The 16,657-nt window shown below is 41.9% G+C and overlaps 1 protein-coding gene across 1 annotated transcript in view; it reads left to right on the top strand.

Annotated features, from left to right (window-relative positions):
- PsGEF (Protostome-specific GEF) overlaps nucleotides 1-16,657 on the top strand; it is a 603,069-nt gene that overhangs the window by 168,244 nt on the left and 418,168 nt on the right. Inside the window, exons 3-4 of the mRNA XM_067138170.2 lie at nucleotides 7,241-7,397; nucleotides 14,093-14,140. Coding sequence (XP_066994271.2) covers nucleotides 7,241-7,397; nucleotides 14,093-14,140 — 205 coding nt within the window. The remainder of the gene's footprint in view (nucleotides 1-7,240; nucleotides 7,398-14,092; nucleotides 14,141-16,657) is intronic.

Raw genomic sequence — 16,657 nt, 5'->3', positions numbered from 1 at the left:
TTTACAGTGCACCATGCCTGCTGGTATGGGCTAGAATAAAATTGTTACTTTCATTGACCTGTCTCAGTTTTATACTTGGCTTTGGCAGTATGAAGGTGGCTGAGGTATGAGTGATGCTAGTAATGCCATTCCTTATGCAGCCAATCCCTGCTATGAATGGTGTGAAAATGTCGCTCATAGGGTCGGTTGGTGCACGCATTTCAGTGGGCTTGGTAGACTGATGTGCAATAGCAACTTCAGGCAAACTGATCCCCCTTCAAGTAATCAGAACCTCATCACTGAAACCAAAGAAAGTCAAAGCGACCAACCTATCTGCAGCACTCCGGACTCTCAAACACCCCTCACCCCTCCACCGTCACCAAAGACACTCGAACCCAGTCCTCTCTCAGACCAAACCACCCAGACGCCGCCAAGAAGAAGAAGACGACGAAGAAGACGCCGGACACCCGCTCCCACGCCTACTTCGAACCCAGAACCCCCCCTGCAGCCCAACAACCCCTCTTCTACTCGCCCCTCCCTGGTAGTACAGTGTTTCAACTGTCTTCAGTTGCATCACACCGCAGCCACGTGTTCACATCCCACCAGGTGCAACAGGTGTGGCGGCCCCCACCGCCACACAGACTGCGAAGTACCACGGAAGCAAGCGAAGTGTGCCAACTGCGAGGGACAGCATGCGGCGTCGTTCCCTGGGTGCCCCTTCATCAAGAGGGCCATCAGGTCCCACTATAGGCACTCCAGGCATCTCCATCAGCCAAGACATCCACCACCACATTTCAATCACTCCACCCCCCTGCCTTTTGCACCATCTCCTCCTCAAGCCAGCCAAGACACTTCTGCCCTACTCCTACTTCTACTAAACCTAATTTCACGCCAGCCCTCACTGCAAATTCCAGCCATGCCCTCCCGACAAATCCTGGTCCCCTAATCAAGTTATAAGTAATCTTGACACTTCCTTCCTCCGACACCGCACTTGCACTCTCTTCTTGTCTCCGACAAACCTACACCAATGTCACCACCTTGCCCACTAGCACTAGCAAATTTTATAACTAACAGCGAAGCGAAGAGGGGGTTTCAGCTCTGACATGGCGGACCTGCTCCGTCATCGACAGATTGTTTCTCCCCCACTAGTGTACGTGAAGGTGCAGATGCGAATTTTCGCAATTCTCCGCTACAGAAGAGTAGAGTGGCCTTGTGTTCGCCACGGGACTCGCACTAAGAGCTATCAACAACAACAACAACAACAACAACAAAAATGGCTCAGTGAGGATAGCAGCGGGAAACTACCTCACTCCTCATTTCCCTAGTACGCCTCTAGTGACACCTAGGCCATCTATGACAGCTAATGGTGAAGCTGTTGAGGATGCAACCAGCCTTCGGGCTGAATACCCAACAAACAAACAAACAAACAAACAAACAAACAAACAAACATACATACATACATACATACATACATACATACATACATACTTAGTTACAGAATTATGATATAGCATAATGAAGGTGCTTGTGCGTGTTTGGTGTGCGAATGCGTGAGTGTCAGTATAAGGACACTGATACAAGTAAATTATGTTGATATTCAGATTGCAGTACCAGTACACTACAAAATCTTACAATGCAATACAGAACAAAATCAATATAATCAAGGTGAATAGTTTTAAGCAAATGATGCGTTCAGATTACAATCTAAAATCCAATTTTCAAGGCTTCTTAGCAAATAGATTCAAGAAATCTGTTGGTTTTACAATTATTTTTCTGTGAATGTTCAAAAAAGTCAACCCCTTGAATCGACTTTCACTTGTTTATTGTCAGTTTCTCATTTCCTTTGGTAAAAATTCAATGGGGGTGGGGATGTTTTAACCCCCTAGTACCCCTCCCCGGTTGGCTATGCCTCTGATTCACACGCCTAAGTTCTGTTACGTAATTATCCTGATTAATGTTGTTATATTGTTTTTAAGTGCATCTATGGTGTGAGGATTATTTCTGTAAACTTTATTTTTTACAATATTAAGCGATCCCGTTGTTCTTAATTTATTCACGAGACATTCAACTGTTTCTCTGACTGAAACTGGAACCCCGGGAAGTCTCTCCTGAAATCGCCCACACACCTCTCTACATGACTCGGTTGTTACATATGTGTCATACATAAAACTCTTTGTTCAAGCGTGAATATCACTGGCACTTCAACGGTGTAATAATATAATTTATCTAATTAATTCTGTTGTAATTCAGAAACACGTGCTTTAGCAACGAACATATCACTTTTCGGCTTCACGGCTTCCCACGACACACACACTAGAGTAACTGACCGCCTCGTGGCTATGTAGTGCGATAGCATGAGCTTATGAATACACCGCTCGGAGCATGCTTGTGGATGTCGACTGCCGGCCTCGCTGAGAGCGGGACAGACTGTACTACGAAAATATGATATAACAAATGTCCACATCATAAAATTCACTGAATGGAAAATACAAAGAAGACAATGTAATTAGAAAATAGTTTATACAGCCTGGATAAAAATCTTCAAGTTTATGTACAGCGTAATACATGGTTGGTGGTAGCCTAATAGAATGGCTCCTATTTTCGCTGTCTGGGCTGGAAAGGCTCATTGCAATAAGGTATGAAACTCTAATAGGGCTTTTGGTTCCAATCTGTAGCTAGCTTCAGGTAGTTTCAGTCTCTTTTTCTAGATGGCGCTGGAGGTCATTCATAACGTGTAAATAGTTATATACACGTTCTGTAGATGGCACGCAAGTAAGCATGAAATGAGCGTTGTTAATAATTAAAGGCAGTTTGTCTCGAAGTGAAGTATTTAAAGTATTTCAAGTCTAACCTCAATCAGTGGGCACTTCTCACAAATTAATTGGTCATAAAACGTCAAGCATTGTGGAGATAATATTGCTGAATTGCATCGAATTCGACTCTACCCAATCGATTAACCTTGTTCGAACTTATATCGATTTTAATCGATAGTTCCCATGATGCTACAGTATTTGTGTTTTTTGAATTCCAAGTGCTCATGTGCTTGTGATGTAAATCTTAGTTCCTTGTGCTTGTTTATTTGAAATATATCTTTGCCAGTCCTCCTGAAATCCTCTATTTCCTGTTTGAGTACACATCAGGGGCTGAAAGCTGAATGGATCTATTAATGTAGTTCTATATATGTCCTGTCTCAGTGCATTTAATTATTATTTTTATTTTCATGTGTGGAACTTGGATATTGATGTGATACCCCATTGTCTTGCATATGGTGTGCTCTGTTGTCTTGCTTTCGAAGGGATTTCTTATTTGTTATAATATCAGCTTTGTGTTTATGTGTCAATCATTCATTTGAAGTTAAAGCTGCTTTGAGGTGTGTGGTTATGTTCTCAGTAACATAGTATGCCATACGAACTAGGGGTATCAGATCATTATTAACAACGTAGTAAGTACTTGGAAATAAAAATATATGAATTACAATGTATTGGGCATGAAAGTAGTAGAACTGCATTATTATCTCCGTTTGGTGGAGGGGAGGTTCCGAGGGGCAGGGAAAGGAGGGGGGAGGAGCCGTAAGCATACCCGGATGTGCGTCATTGCGCCGGATGTTAATTCTCCGCGCTATCTGTTGATAGTAATACTAAGGTATTGCACCAGAATGCACACTGTGGCGCTATCTCGGAAAAGAGACTAAAACTACTAGCGCCAAGTGGCTTGGAACCGAAATTTATCATTGAGTTTCATCTCTATTCTATTCTATCCTCTTTGTCTCCTCTTTGGTATGAACACTATCTCGTAAACCAGTTAAAAGAGCTCTCTTAATAGTCACTCATAAGCCTACACATACGATCGTGCTTGAATACTTTCGGATATAGGGTTCGCTGATAAAGCAACGCTAGGATGCTGCTCTCCATGCCGGAATAATAAGTATAATAATAATAATAATAATAATAATAATAATAATAATAATAATAATATAGTATATTTACACCTAAGATGGACGTGTGTAATTTTCGTGCAACACATCTCCATCTGTAAGACGGAACTGTGCTTCGTTTATGATTTCTTAGCAGTGTTTGTGACACTATAACGTGTATTGCGTGTGTGTGTTGATGTTATCTGGTAGATCTGAGATCGTTTAATGTTGATTGTTGGCACAAATATTGTATATACAGGATGAACCGAAATTCGCGCACTCGGACGTTGCAGCGCGACTCCTCACATGCCAGCAATAAGAAAAATAGTCCCTCACAAAAGTTCGTCCTGCGAGTATATCCGGCAGAAAAATGACGTTGAAGAGTGGCAATCTGGCAACACTGCAGAAAGTACGATGCACGGCTAAGACGACTTGTGGGAAGAGGAACCTATCGAAGAACGCCAAACTGCTACACTATACGATGACCATCCGGAACTCTGCATTGTACGCTACTGAAACCATGACATTAGGCAAAGGAGCTGGCGTTCGATTGGAAAAGGGGGAAAGAAATATCCTGAGAGATATATCGGGTACCGAAAACAGGGTGAAATATGGGTGCATAGATCAAGGCAGGAGATATACCAGAAAGTAAAACCAATATCAAGTGTATTACGGAAAAAAGGTTGAGTTTCGTGGAACATTTGATGAGGATGGATGACGACAAGTTAACAAAGAAGATATGGAATGCGACATGCTTAACGGGAAATAACTGGATGAAGGAAGTTAGGCAGGATTGGAAGGCTATTGGCATAAAGGATAAATATAAACTAACGACTGTGCAAGATAGATCTGCTTACAAAAAGCTCATCGAAAGTCATGAATGGACCAATACTATGATCAAGACCCAAATCACAGAAGCGGAGAGAAATAGGAGGAGTGAAAGAATGAAGAGGTATTGGGAAGAACGAAGACGTGCTGAACAAGTCGCTCGAGATCCTGAGGGTCGAAACGAATAAACATAAAATAATAATTTGTAAACGAATATATGACTAGCAGGTGGGGCTGAAACGGGGTGGACTTATCCGCATTAAAAACAGTTTATAAGACAAGTGGGTAAAAAGCCCTCATTTTTAGCAATCCTAAACGTTGGATCTCGCAGTTTGCCCGTTTAACACTAGGACAATATTGGGATAGCACCTAATCTCCAAGCCAAAATCACTACTTCAGTATATTAGCTCCTTTCAAATACAGTACACGCAACAGTACTGTTGTTAATAAATTATTGTTGTCGTGTTCTCGTTCGTTTCATTTGTTGCAATAAGCAACGAAAGATTTTAAAACGTTTTCGTGGAGAATGATTTTCTTCACTAATAATTCCGCGTTTTCTGCAAAACACTATAACAGAATGTGAATCTTTTGTCTTTCCTTTCAGCATTGGAAAAATATTTCAAGAATACTGCAGAAAAATAGAAAATAAATACATATACAGGTGGGGAAAAAGTCACTACAAATTATTATTATTATTATTATTATTATTATTATTATTATTATTATTATTATTATTATTATTATTATTATTATTATTATTATGTGTCCGGCGGCCTTAACCTTCTGATAATCATTTTTATTGTAGCCTAGGCTTGGTGAAATCTTGGGCACAGGATTCCAGAAATAGAAATCCCATTTCTATGTTTCTCGATGACCTATTACCTTCTGCGTAAATCAAGTTCTCTTTCCTTCCTCGACTGTGTAGCTTCTAGGACAGGGGTTTCAAAATAGCATCCCGCGAAGCGATATTTTGCGGCCTGCCAGGGCTTTAAACAATAGTTTAAGAAATGTGAAGAAAATTTACAGAAACTATTTCATAGCTCGTTCAAGAATGTATTAATTTGAATACCCTTTGCAGACCCAAGGCAGAACTAATGCATTCTTTAATATTATTTCCTGTTTTTAAGTAGTCACTTGGGCTGAACAGGTTATTTTTGATTTAAGCAAATTAAAATGGAAAATGATCTCTTACAAATGCCAGTGCTAGGTCTTAACCATTATAAAAATGGCTGTGGTATCCATACCAGTTTTTGAACTCCACGCCTACCTCACTGTGGACGTTGCAAGAGCACGTGTGGCTGAACGTAGCATGCATTGAATACTAAGAAATAATTGTCATTGGTGTAAGAAGCGGTTTCAGTTCTTCGTTCTTCTCTAATTGGTAGTACTGGCTGGTACAATGTGCTGCACACTTGATGAAATGTTCAGGGAAGTACTTCTGAAAGTACATTGCTGGGATTTTAGGCTCTTACAACTGTATATCATTGCTCCCTTCACACTACCCCCACCAAATTGTTCTTCCATAAATGTTGTTTTGACTACATTATTAATCTCTATAGAACACTTTCCCGCCTTGTCAATACTTTACATATTTTATTCTATTTAATTACCGTACAAGTTTGGAGAGCCAACTACTCTCTTCTTCAGCGGTGTCAAACATGAATTAATCTTTGGACTTGGTGCATTGGTACAAATAGAACAATTATATATAAATCTTGAAATTGTTACAATATTTCTCTGTGTTTCACTTTTCACTTACTGTGTCATTTGTTACATACTTTAAACTAGAATTTTCGAATCATAAATAATAAAATCTATTAAATGAAACACTATATGTTAATTTTACGCCCTTATTTACATTTAAAAAGAATAAAATATTTCTTCGTGTCTAAATTTAACATTTCCTTTGTCATTTAGTAGAACCCTTTAAAATGAAATAGTTTATTTCGTAAAATAATAAATAACATCTATAAAGTTAGTCACTCTCTTAAAATATTTTCTGCTCTCTTCTTTTTCTTCTTTCCTTAAGTCTGCTATAATTCCGATACCTCACATGAATTAGAATTTCCTCCTCTTAATCCCGTCCAATTCTTCATTTCATCCAATTTGTCCACAAATTAAAGTCAATACGGACCAACATGGTGAAAATAATCAAATACATTATTAATTTCAGTTTGATTTTTCGGTATTCCTTTTTATTTTGCCATTTGTCAAGTATTACTTCAAATTATTAAACCTTCGTTTCAATTGAACTATGCATATTATTTCATACTGATACGTCTGTTCTATTTACGGAATTTTATGAAAATTGGCCTATTATTAAAGTGTGGCCCGCGATCATCCCTGAGGTTTCCAACGTAGCCCTCGAACCCTTACAAATTGGAAACCCATGTTCTAGGTTAACTATATCCCGTCGTCCTTAATCCACCGTTGATCTGAAGATCAACTGAGTATTTTCTTGGTTCATTGTAGAATGCCTGTTTCTATGTTTTTAATGCATTATATTTTCTCTTGTTACAGGAGATCACCGGCTCGTTCCGTCTGCTGTCCCAGAGCGCGGGCCGCACGCAGCACGCGCCCGCCCCCAACGCCCCCGTGATGGCCCGCCGCTCAGACTCCAGCACAGAAGAGGTGATCAGCGTCAGCGAGTCGGATGTGGCGCCAACCCCTGTACCTGGTGAGTCACACACTATCTAATTTAAACATACTCTGTATGTCAGTTTCATGATTCTGTACAGAAACCCTAAAATGTTGTCTTCTTGTCTGCCTTCCTTCACACTCCTCACATCCCACTCAAGGCATATGTGATTTAAACTAACTAACTAGCCTCATGGCACTACAGCCCTTGAAGGGCCTTGACCTACCAAGCGACCGCTGCTCAGCCAGAAGGCCTACATATTGCGAGGTGTCGTGTGGTCAGCACGACGAATCCTCTCGGCCGTTATTCTTGGCTTTCTAGACCGGGGCCGCTATCTCACCGTCAGATAGCTCATCAATTCTAATCACGTAGGCTGGTAAAAATCTTTTACCTGGCTGGGAATCGAACCCGGAGCCTCCGGGTAGGAGGCAGGCACGCTACCCCTACATCACGGGGCCGGCTATGTGATTTAAAAAAGAGAAAACTTCGTCCCTATGCCGCGTATTCAATGTAAAATTGCGAGGTTGCTTGCTTACTTTTCAAATCTCGAGACCTTCGGTAAACATCGTCTTTGTGATATATCAAAGCTAAATCCGTACAGGCTTTGAAGGCCCATAAAGCATGGGAAGGTAGAGGCTTTGATTATCGTAACTTCGTCACTGAGTAGGATAGAGCGGTTAGCTATATGCCTGGCCGCCTTTGCCCACAGGATTGGGCGTAGGCTGACTGAACCCCAGGCCCATATTTCTCTCCAGGAGTGGAAATCTCCCTCACAATTTTTTCCTGACGGGGAATAGAAGCCATTCCTACCAGATGAGCCGAGCACGCCTCCGCCAGCACTGGTGCAGTCCCTCTTTGTGATATAGACATGCATTAATCTCCACTGATTATAAGGTGTTCGCCTATAAACAAACAAACAACCAAAAACCCAACATCTGGCAATAAATGGAAACGTGTCAGCCCCAAGGTGTAAGGATAGCGGGCCTGTCCCTACTCGGAATTCTAGGTTTTAATTCTGCATTGAGGGCTGAAACAAGATTCATTCAGCCACATGAGGTCAATTGAGGAACTGTGTGATATGAAAGGCAACGGACTCGGTCTTCAAAACCAAGGAATATACAACTGAGGGTAGGCCATATGGGTAGACATCTGTCATGTTGGTAGATCCTTAATGGCATATATCTGCCACGGGATTATTTGTTTCTTGTATAAAAGGAATCAAAAATCAGGTTAGCCCAATGTGTTGAAACTAGCAGCATTCAATTAGCTTGTTTGTGACGTCGGGCACAGATGCGGATGCTCAGAGGGACTCCAATGGACTCTTGAACTCCTGTGGATTGCTTATACAAGAAGCGTACTCACAAGCATACAAACAATATTTGAACAAATGTGCTTCTTGTTAAGGAGCAAACTGAAGTAAAATTATGACCGTAGAATTAAGCTGTAGAAGGGAAATTATGGATTAGTGTGATTAAAGGAACTAAAACTGAATATAGGTTCGTTTTCACTTGATAATCATTTTCTGTACCTAAGGAACATTCATTATAATGGTGATAATTTCCACTTCTGGAAAGAAACATGGCCAAGGACTTCACTCAGCCTATTATCTATTATGCAGGACTTCTTAAACTCTGTTGATGCGTAGAAGGCCGACAACTCAGTTTTGAGTACCAACACGTTGAAGTAGCTACCATACGATTAACCTGATACTCGTAGGGCTAAGCAAGGACAGAGTCGATGTATCTTTCAAACAAGTCAAATTCCAAAAGAGAAAGAAATTCCAGCTTACTCAGTTCGGGAAAAACGGCAGTTAAATATCTAGCCATTGCATAAAGTACTTCAAAATACAGTCTGCAGTATGATTTCTGTTTGTCAAATTCCCACATCACCAATTCGCAACATTTTAACTTCAACTTAATTATGAATGTTCGTCTGTGCACTGCTTCCAAAACAAAATTTATCACGTTTAATTCGTCTTTATGTTTCATGGTGTAGTCACGTCCTAGTTCGTGAACCATGGGCAACGGCTGAGTGGCCTAGTAAGTGGTCCCGAGAGTCGGGATACTAGTTGCTATGGAATGGGAGTGGGCATTTCGGACATATTCTGAATCATGGCCCTTCTTGTGCTTAGGTGGCTAGGAGTATGCAATCCACCAGTGGTCCCTAACCCGTTAGAGGAGAGATCCTCACTTGGACTATGTGTAAGTAAGAGTATCCTCCTGCTTCGCATAATTTTTCACGCATAAACCGGATTCGGTGGTGGGGTCATGTGAGGCGAATGGAGGAGGATAGGCTACCTAGGAAAATAATGGACTGTGTTATGGAGGGTGAGAGGAACAGAGGGAGACCAAGACTCAATTTCGTAATCGGGAGATAGTGGGTTCGAACCCCACTGTCGGCAGCCCTGAAGATGGTTTTCCGTGGTTTCCCATTTTCACACCAGGCAAATGCTGGGGCTGTACCTTAATTAAGGCCACGACCGCTTCCTTCCCATTCCTAGGCCTTTCCTATCTCATCCTCGCCATATAACCTATCTGTGTTGGTGCGACGTAAAGCAAATAGCAAAAATAGACTCAGTTTCCAGTTATTTAAAAATATGTGATACAGAACTAAACGAGGCCACAGAACTAGTTACAAACAGAGGATTGTGGCGGCGATTAGTAAATTCACAGAGGCTTGTAGACTAAACGCTGAAAGGCATAACAGTCTATAATGAAGATGTATGTATGTATGTATGTATGTATGTATGTGTAATTCAACTTTAATTCATCGACGATCGTCGACATAAGACCTATCTGTGTCGGTGCGACGTAAACCCACTAGCAAAAATAATTCATCGACCTTCAGAGAACAATATCTTATGTCATTAATGTTCGTTTGCAAAATGCTGAATTAGATTTTTGCTTGGCTCCTAAAACTCAGCTCTTGCTCCACCAGGAAACAAATAGCATCTATTAGACAACTAACTGTATACCTGTTTGCTTTATTTTTTCAACATGTTTGTCTCAGTAATTTTGAAGGCATAGGGATTCCTCTATTCTAGTGCTACTGAACTTGAGTAAAGCTATTTTGGAATTAACATGGTGTACAGACTGTTCATGTCGTTTCTTTAGTACATAATGTAACTTTTAACATCAGTAGCTCCGTTTGTTATCCAAACATTCGTATCTGTTGAAAATAAAAGCAATACAAGGAACACGATTTCCTTCAGCCACACAGCCGTAATTTGTGTACCAGAAATCATTAAAACGACGCACTTTCCTATTCTTTCTATTACCATAGCTGGTACACTGGGAGTGTGTCTCCCGTTATGATTTGTATCTTAGCAGCAGTAGGTCGGTTGGAGAATGCACGTTTTGATAAGTCCTCAATAACACAGCAGCATTCGTCCTCCATCATAACTGAATCTCCCTTTAGCAAGAATAAAGCCGTTGCTGGCAGAAGACACGCTCATAACAATCACCCGTGAACACTGCAAGTTAGCCTCTCGACTGGGGCAAACACGCGATCCATGATCAGTTCTGTGCTGTTTTACCGAGTGCATCGAATGCGCAAGCGCTCCCCGATTGAATTCGAGCTCCTCATGTTTGCCTCAGCGAGACGGCATACAGAGCGCACTGTCGGTTATATCTTAATCACCGAGCTCGATAGCTGCAGTCGCTTAAGTGCGGCCAATATCCAGTAATCGGGAGATAGTGGGTTCGAGCCCCACTGTCGGCAGCCGGTTTTCCGTGGTTTCCCATTTTCACACCAGGCAAATGCCGGGGCTGTACCTTAATTAAGGGCCACGGCCGCTTCCTTCCACTTCCTAGGCCTTTCGTATCCCATCGTCGCCATAAGACATATCTGTGTCGGTGCGACGTAAAGCAAATAGCAATATATATATATATATATATATATATATATATATATATATCTTAATCATTCGAAACATGCGAAGATTTCGTCATTTAAAGTGATATTTAACTTATGGGTAAGAGAATTAGGCTTTATTTTTGTTACAATATAGTAAAGCCTCCATGGCTCAGGCGGCAGCGCGCCGGCCTGTCACCGCTGGATACCGTGGTTCAAATCCCGGTCACTCCATGTGAGATTTGTGCTGGACAAAGCGGAGGCAGGGCAGGTTTTTCTCCGGGTACTCCGGTTTTCCCTGTCATCTTTCATTCCAGCAACACTCTCCATTAACATTTTATTTCATCTGTCAGTCATTTACCATTGCCCCGGAGGAGTGCGACAGGCTTCGGCAGCCGGCACATTTCCTATCCTCGCCACTAGATGGGGCTTCATTCGATTCCATTCCTGACCCGGTCAAATGACTGGAAACAGGCTGTGGATTTTCATTTGTTACAATATAGTATAATGGTATTAAATAAACAATGTAGGCTATATGCCGTAATATTATGTAGTCACATTCGTTGATCTTTCGTTTTAGTTTCTGTTAGCCCACGGCAAACATAGACCCGCCGCGCCTACCGGTATCCAAATTATTTTCCACATCTGGGGCAGTAGATGTGCTCGGTTGGGGCTCCAGTAGCACGGAACTTGCCCCGCGGCGCTCGGCCACCTTACGTCCGAGTTGCTCCCGATAAACCTTTTGACGCTCGACAATGGAGATTTTGAATTCGTTGGAATTCTGTCAAGCCACCTTATCTCCTTGAATGTGTTTTTAATATTTTGAGGCCATCCAGATGTCGTGACTTTTTTTTTTTTTTGCGAGAAAAGAAAGAAAGAAAGAAAGAAAGAAAGAACGCAAGAAAGGAAAACGAAATTTTCCCGCACGTCGTCGCACCCCATTTTTATCAAACTAATATTTTCTCGCTGTATACTTGCATAAATTACCGAGGTGAATCAAAGGACACTTGACACGACGTGCTACCACGCCGGAGTTCGGAGCTACACTAATTGTTAGCCGCGCGGCACGGTGATTTTGCATGACCCGATGACGTCATACTGAGATCAGACTCTTGTTGCTGGATACATTGGTCCTTACTCTTTACAGTGAGATATTTAACACTCGCCAACGGCCGTAGCCGTGTTGAAACACCGGATCCCGTGAGATCTCCGAAGTTAAGCAACATTGGGCGTGGTCAGGAGTTGGATGGGTTGACACGCGCTGTTGGTGGGGGGGGGGGGTAAGGGAATGGAGGAGCGGAAAGGAACTGGCCACCCTACCGCACGTAAACTCCGGCTCAGGAACACCTCTGCGGAGGTTCGGACCTGCCTTCGGGCAGAAAAACCCTTACCTACCATTTAACCCTCGTCGCATTTATTACCTACTGATTATTTCGATTTTACAACTTTCGTACCATTGTAATGCTAACGAACCTAAGCAGGGTTCCGAAACTGTTAACGTATTCTACGTTAAAATTATAGAAACAAAGAATCTTTATACCGTTAGTTCCAACAGGATTCAGTTATCAGTACAGTTCCCTAACACGAATAAAATGACCTATCTATTTGTATTCTTGAATTTGTCCTGTCTGTCACTAGTGATATTGTCTTATGAGCCATTGTGAGCTCCTGCGTTGTGTAAATCCAAACCAAACCCCATGGCACAACAGCCCCGAAGGGTCTTGGCTTACCAAGAGACCGCTGCTCAGCCCGAATGCCTACAGATTATGAGGTATCGTGTGGTCGGCACGACGAATCCTCTCGGCCGTTATTCTTGGTTTTCTAGACCGGGGCCGCCATCTAAAAGTCAGATTGTAATCACGTAGGCTGAGTGGACCTCGAACCAGCCCTCTGATCCAGGTAACAGTCCCTGACCTGGCTGAGAATCGAACCCGGGGCCGCGGGGCCGCGGGGCCACGGGGCCGGCCTGCGTTGTGCACGCATCGACACATACTTTGACAGTCCTTAGACATTTCTCCTCTTGATCCCGGAAACTGACTACCCGCCTTGCAGTGCGCTATATTATTATTATTATTATTATTATTATTATTATTATTATTATTATTATTATTATTATTATTATTATGATTATTATTACCAATCTCGGACAGACTACCATCATTTTAAATGGCAGACACCGACTGAATATAATGTATATTGTTGTATATGGACACCAGTGGGAAATATGCTTCCAAATATTTCATCTACTACACCCCGAAGTCTTTTTATGAATCACAACCCGAGATTCCCAAGGATCAGAATGAATTTTGTTACTAGTCTAACATAAATGTTCATCACCATGCAGTTTAGATTTCTGAGAAGACATTTTTCACTTTTACGGGGCTCGATTACTCATTTCAGGGCAAGATATAATAATGGTTACCTTCTTTTAGGTTATTTTGTTCTAATTCTAGTGCATTCAGAAAACGTTTCGTTAAATTATAACTAGACTTTCTATTTTAAGTACAGGTAGTTTCTGTTAAATAAATAAATACATACATAAATAAGTAAATCAATTTGTCAATTCGTTTCTCCAAACCATCTCTCGTCTAACACTTGCTCCATAACTGAGATGTTTGTGAGAAATTTCTTTCCTGTTATTTCGGTTTCATGTAAAATGCTTTTAACGTCAGTGGCAGCCTCCACCGAAGCTAAGAAATCGACCTTCCTCTTTCGGAACCAGTGACCTGCGTCTTGAAATGGATGCAGCTCGCTGAACACCCGTCGCACCGGCACAAACTGTGACAGTCCTTAGACATTTCTCCTCTTGATCCCAGAAACTGACTACCCACCTTGCAGCGCGCTTTGTTGGTATAGCACTAATATCTATCTTCTCTTTACAGTCATGGAACGCAGGAAAGGTTGCCCCAAGAAGAAGACGGAGAAAAATGGTGAGTTGAACTACGTCCTTCTATCATATACCAGCCTGTAAATTAAAACAAAACAAAATATTTGTAGAGCACTGGCTGTGTAATGTCCGTCGTCTTTCCTGAATAGTCAGTGTAGTGTCCTTTGCTTTCCAGGGTCCTGGGATCCATTTCGGACCGGGCTGAAAGTTATAACTGTGTATGGTTAATTTGTGCCGGCCCTGCGGTATAGGGGTAGCGTGCCTGTCTCTTACCCGGAGGTCCCGGCTTCGATTCCCGGCCAGGTCAGAGATTTTTACCTGGTTCTGAAGGCTGGTTCGAGGTCCACTCACCCTACATGATTACAATTGAGGAGCCATCTGACGGTGAGATAGCGGGCCCGGTCTAGAAAACCAAGAATAACGGCCGAGAGGGTTCGTCGTGCTGACCACACGACACTTCGTAATCTGCAGGCCTTCGGGTTGAGCAGCGGTCGCTTGGTAGGCCCAGGCCCTTCGGGGCTTTTGTGTCATGGGGTTTGGTTTGGTTTGTTATGGTTAATTTGTGCAGCTCGGGGTCTGGGTGTTTGTGTTCGCGTTAACACATTTCCTTATTTACATACAACGCATCACACTAACAACTACTAGAAACCACGTGATAGTGAAGATATTCCTATACCGGTATGGTTGGCTTCAGGAAGGGCATCCGCCCGTAAAGCTGAACCAAATCTTCATTAAGTACCTATCCCAAAAAATTACGTAGTGAAGTCCTAGAAGAAGAAGAAGAAGAAGACGTACATAAAACTTAAGTTCTTCTATTTCCGGCCTGAAGGCACATTTCATGTGCACATGGGTGGTTGTAGGAATGTAAAGGAGAGGACGTGTAGATGAATGCTAAGACCCCAATTAGGGTATGGGTCCTGTGTATGGGACAATCACCTGGACTCCTTCAGTCGAGAACTAGAAAATAGCATGTTTTATTCTGTGTGATTTCCGACAAAAGGGTAGTGTTACGAAATTTTTGCAAACCTTGGGATGAAAAGACTAGGGAGTAAGAAGGAGCCGAGCTGCTCGCCTAAGCGCTTGTTCGGAGCTGTCAATGGAGAGATGGCGTGGAATGATATTAGTAGATGAATGAACTTGAGTGGAGTTTTGAAAGGTAGGAAAGACCATAATATGAAGATGTCTGTCTGTTAGGTCATCAGCCCAGAGGCTGGCTGCATCCTCAGATAGCACCACCAAAGTCTATGCAGTTATAGGAAAACCACAAAAAACAATGGCAGAGCTCAAATGAGGAGCACTAGGCAAGATGAGGCGTGAGGTAGTTTGCCATTGCTTTCCTCCAAGGTCAGTATAGGAAGGTCTGGTCACGCTACCACAATCCTTTGCGGTGACGGCCATATTGGGTCTCGAGCATCGTTATGTTGATGGCGGGCCCGATGTGATAATATGAAATATATTTGCATTTTTAAAGGAAATGGGATACTGCGCTACACCAAATTGTCAGAATTAGTCAACTGGCGGGATTATAGTGTTTCGCTTTCCAGTGATAAGCAATGGTGAGCTCAGTGGATACGGTAAAAAGTTACAGGCGTGATAAATGGCAACCAACTTATAATTCCTTCTTGTTCGAGGTTAGTAAGTTATTTAAATGGAATTATTCCTGAAGAATCACATGTTTATATGAACAAGTTTTGTATTTGTAGGTTCCATTATGTATTTTCTTCTGAAATAATTTTGATGAATCGCAATTTGAACAGAAGTGTGTAGATGGACGGTAACACTCAACTGGAATTCGATCCCAAAAATGTTCCTAATCCACCCAAGTCTTTAAAATGTTATAGGAAAGTTTCCAAACATTTTTTTTAAAAAGAAGCAGCAAATGTAATAAGAACTGTATAATAATAGTATTCGTGTTTTCTTGTTATCGAGTTAACTACAAGGGAGGTCGTTTAGGAAAAAAAAATGAAGTATGGAGCCTGGTACAAGTAAGCTAAGTGACAGAAAAGAAGCCAGGACTCAGTTAAGGGCCCCGTAGTAGCCAAACCGGGCTTCCAAGTTAAGAGACACTGGGGCCTCTCTTAGTCACCTCTTACGATAGGCAAGGGGATAGCGTGGGTGTTATTCTACCACCCCCACCCACGGGGGCGGTTAAATATTATGAAAGCCTATACAAACAGGTTCGCAGTTATATACCGCAAGACGGTGCTTCCTGCACGTGTACGTATGGGAGGACACTGAGTAGATGTAGAGGTAGTTAATTCAGCTAAGTAGTTTTAGGAGAGATGTAGTGCCTATTGTTTGTTTGTTTTCTTTTTTTTGTTTTTTGTTTTGTTTCGCTCTGTCTTTATTGCCTGCAAGCCGATAGTGTATACTAGGGTGGGTAATAAAGATATGTATGTATGTATGTAGGCTATGTATGTATGTATGTATGTATGTATGTATGTATGTATGGGTTACGTCGCGCATTGCTATCTACGAAATGTCACTGTAAAATTTGTCACAAATGGAACATAATAATTGCTTTTACACAGCTAAAGTCTAAAATCTGCGGTAAATTAAG

The sequence above is a fragment of the Anabrus simplex genome, chromosome 1 (assembly GCF_040414725.1).
Source record: "Anabrus simplex isolate iqAnaSimp1 chromosome 1, ASM4041472v1, whole genome shotgun sequence".
Classification (NCBI taxonomy): domain Eukaryota; kingdom Metazoa; phylum Arthropoda; class Insecta; order Orthoptera; family Tettigoniidae; genus Anabrus; species Anabrus simplex.
The sequence above is the reverse complement of the archived record's forward strand: the minus strand, read 5'-3'. Positions and strand labels throughout refer to the sequence as shown.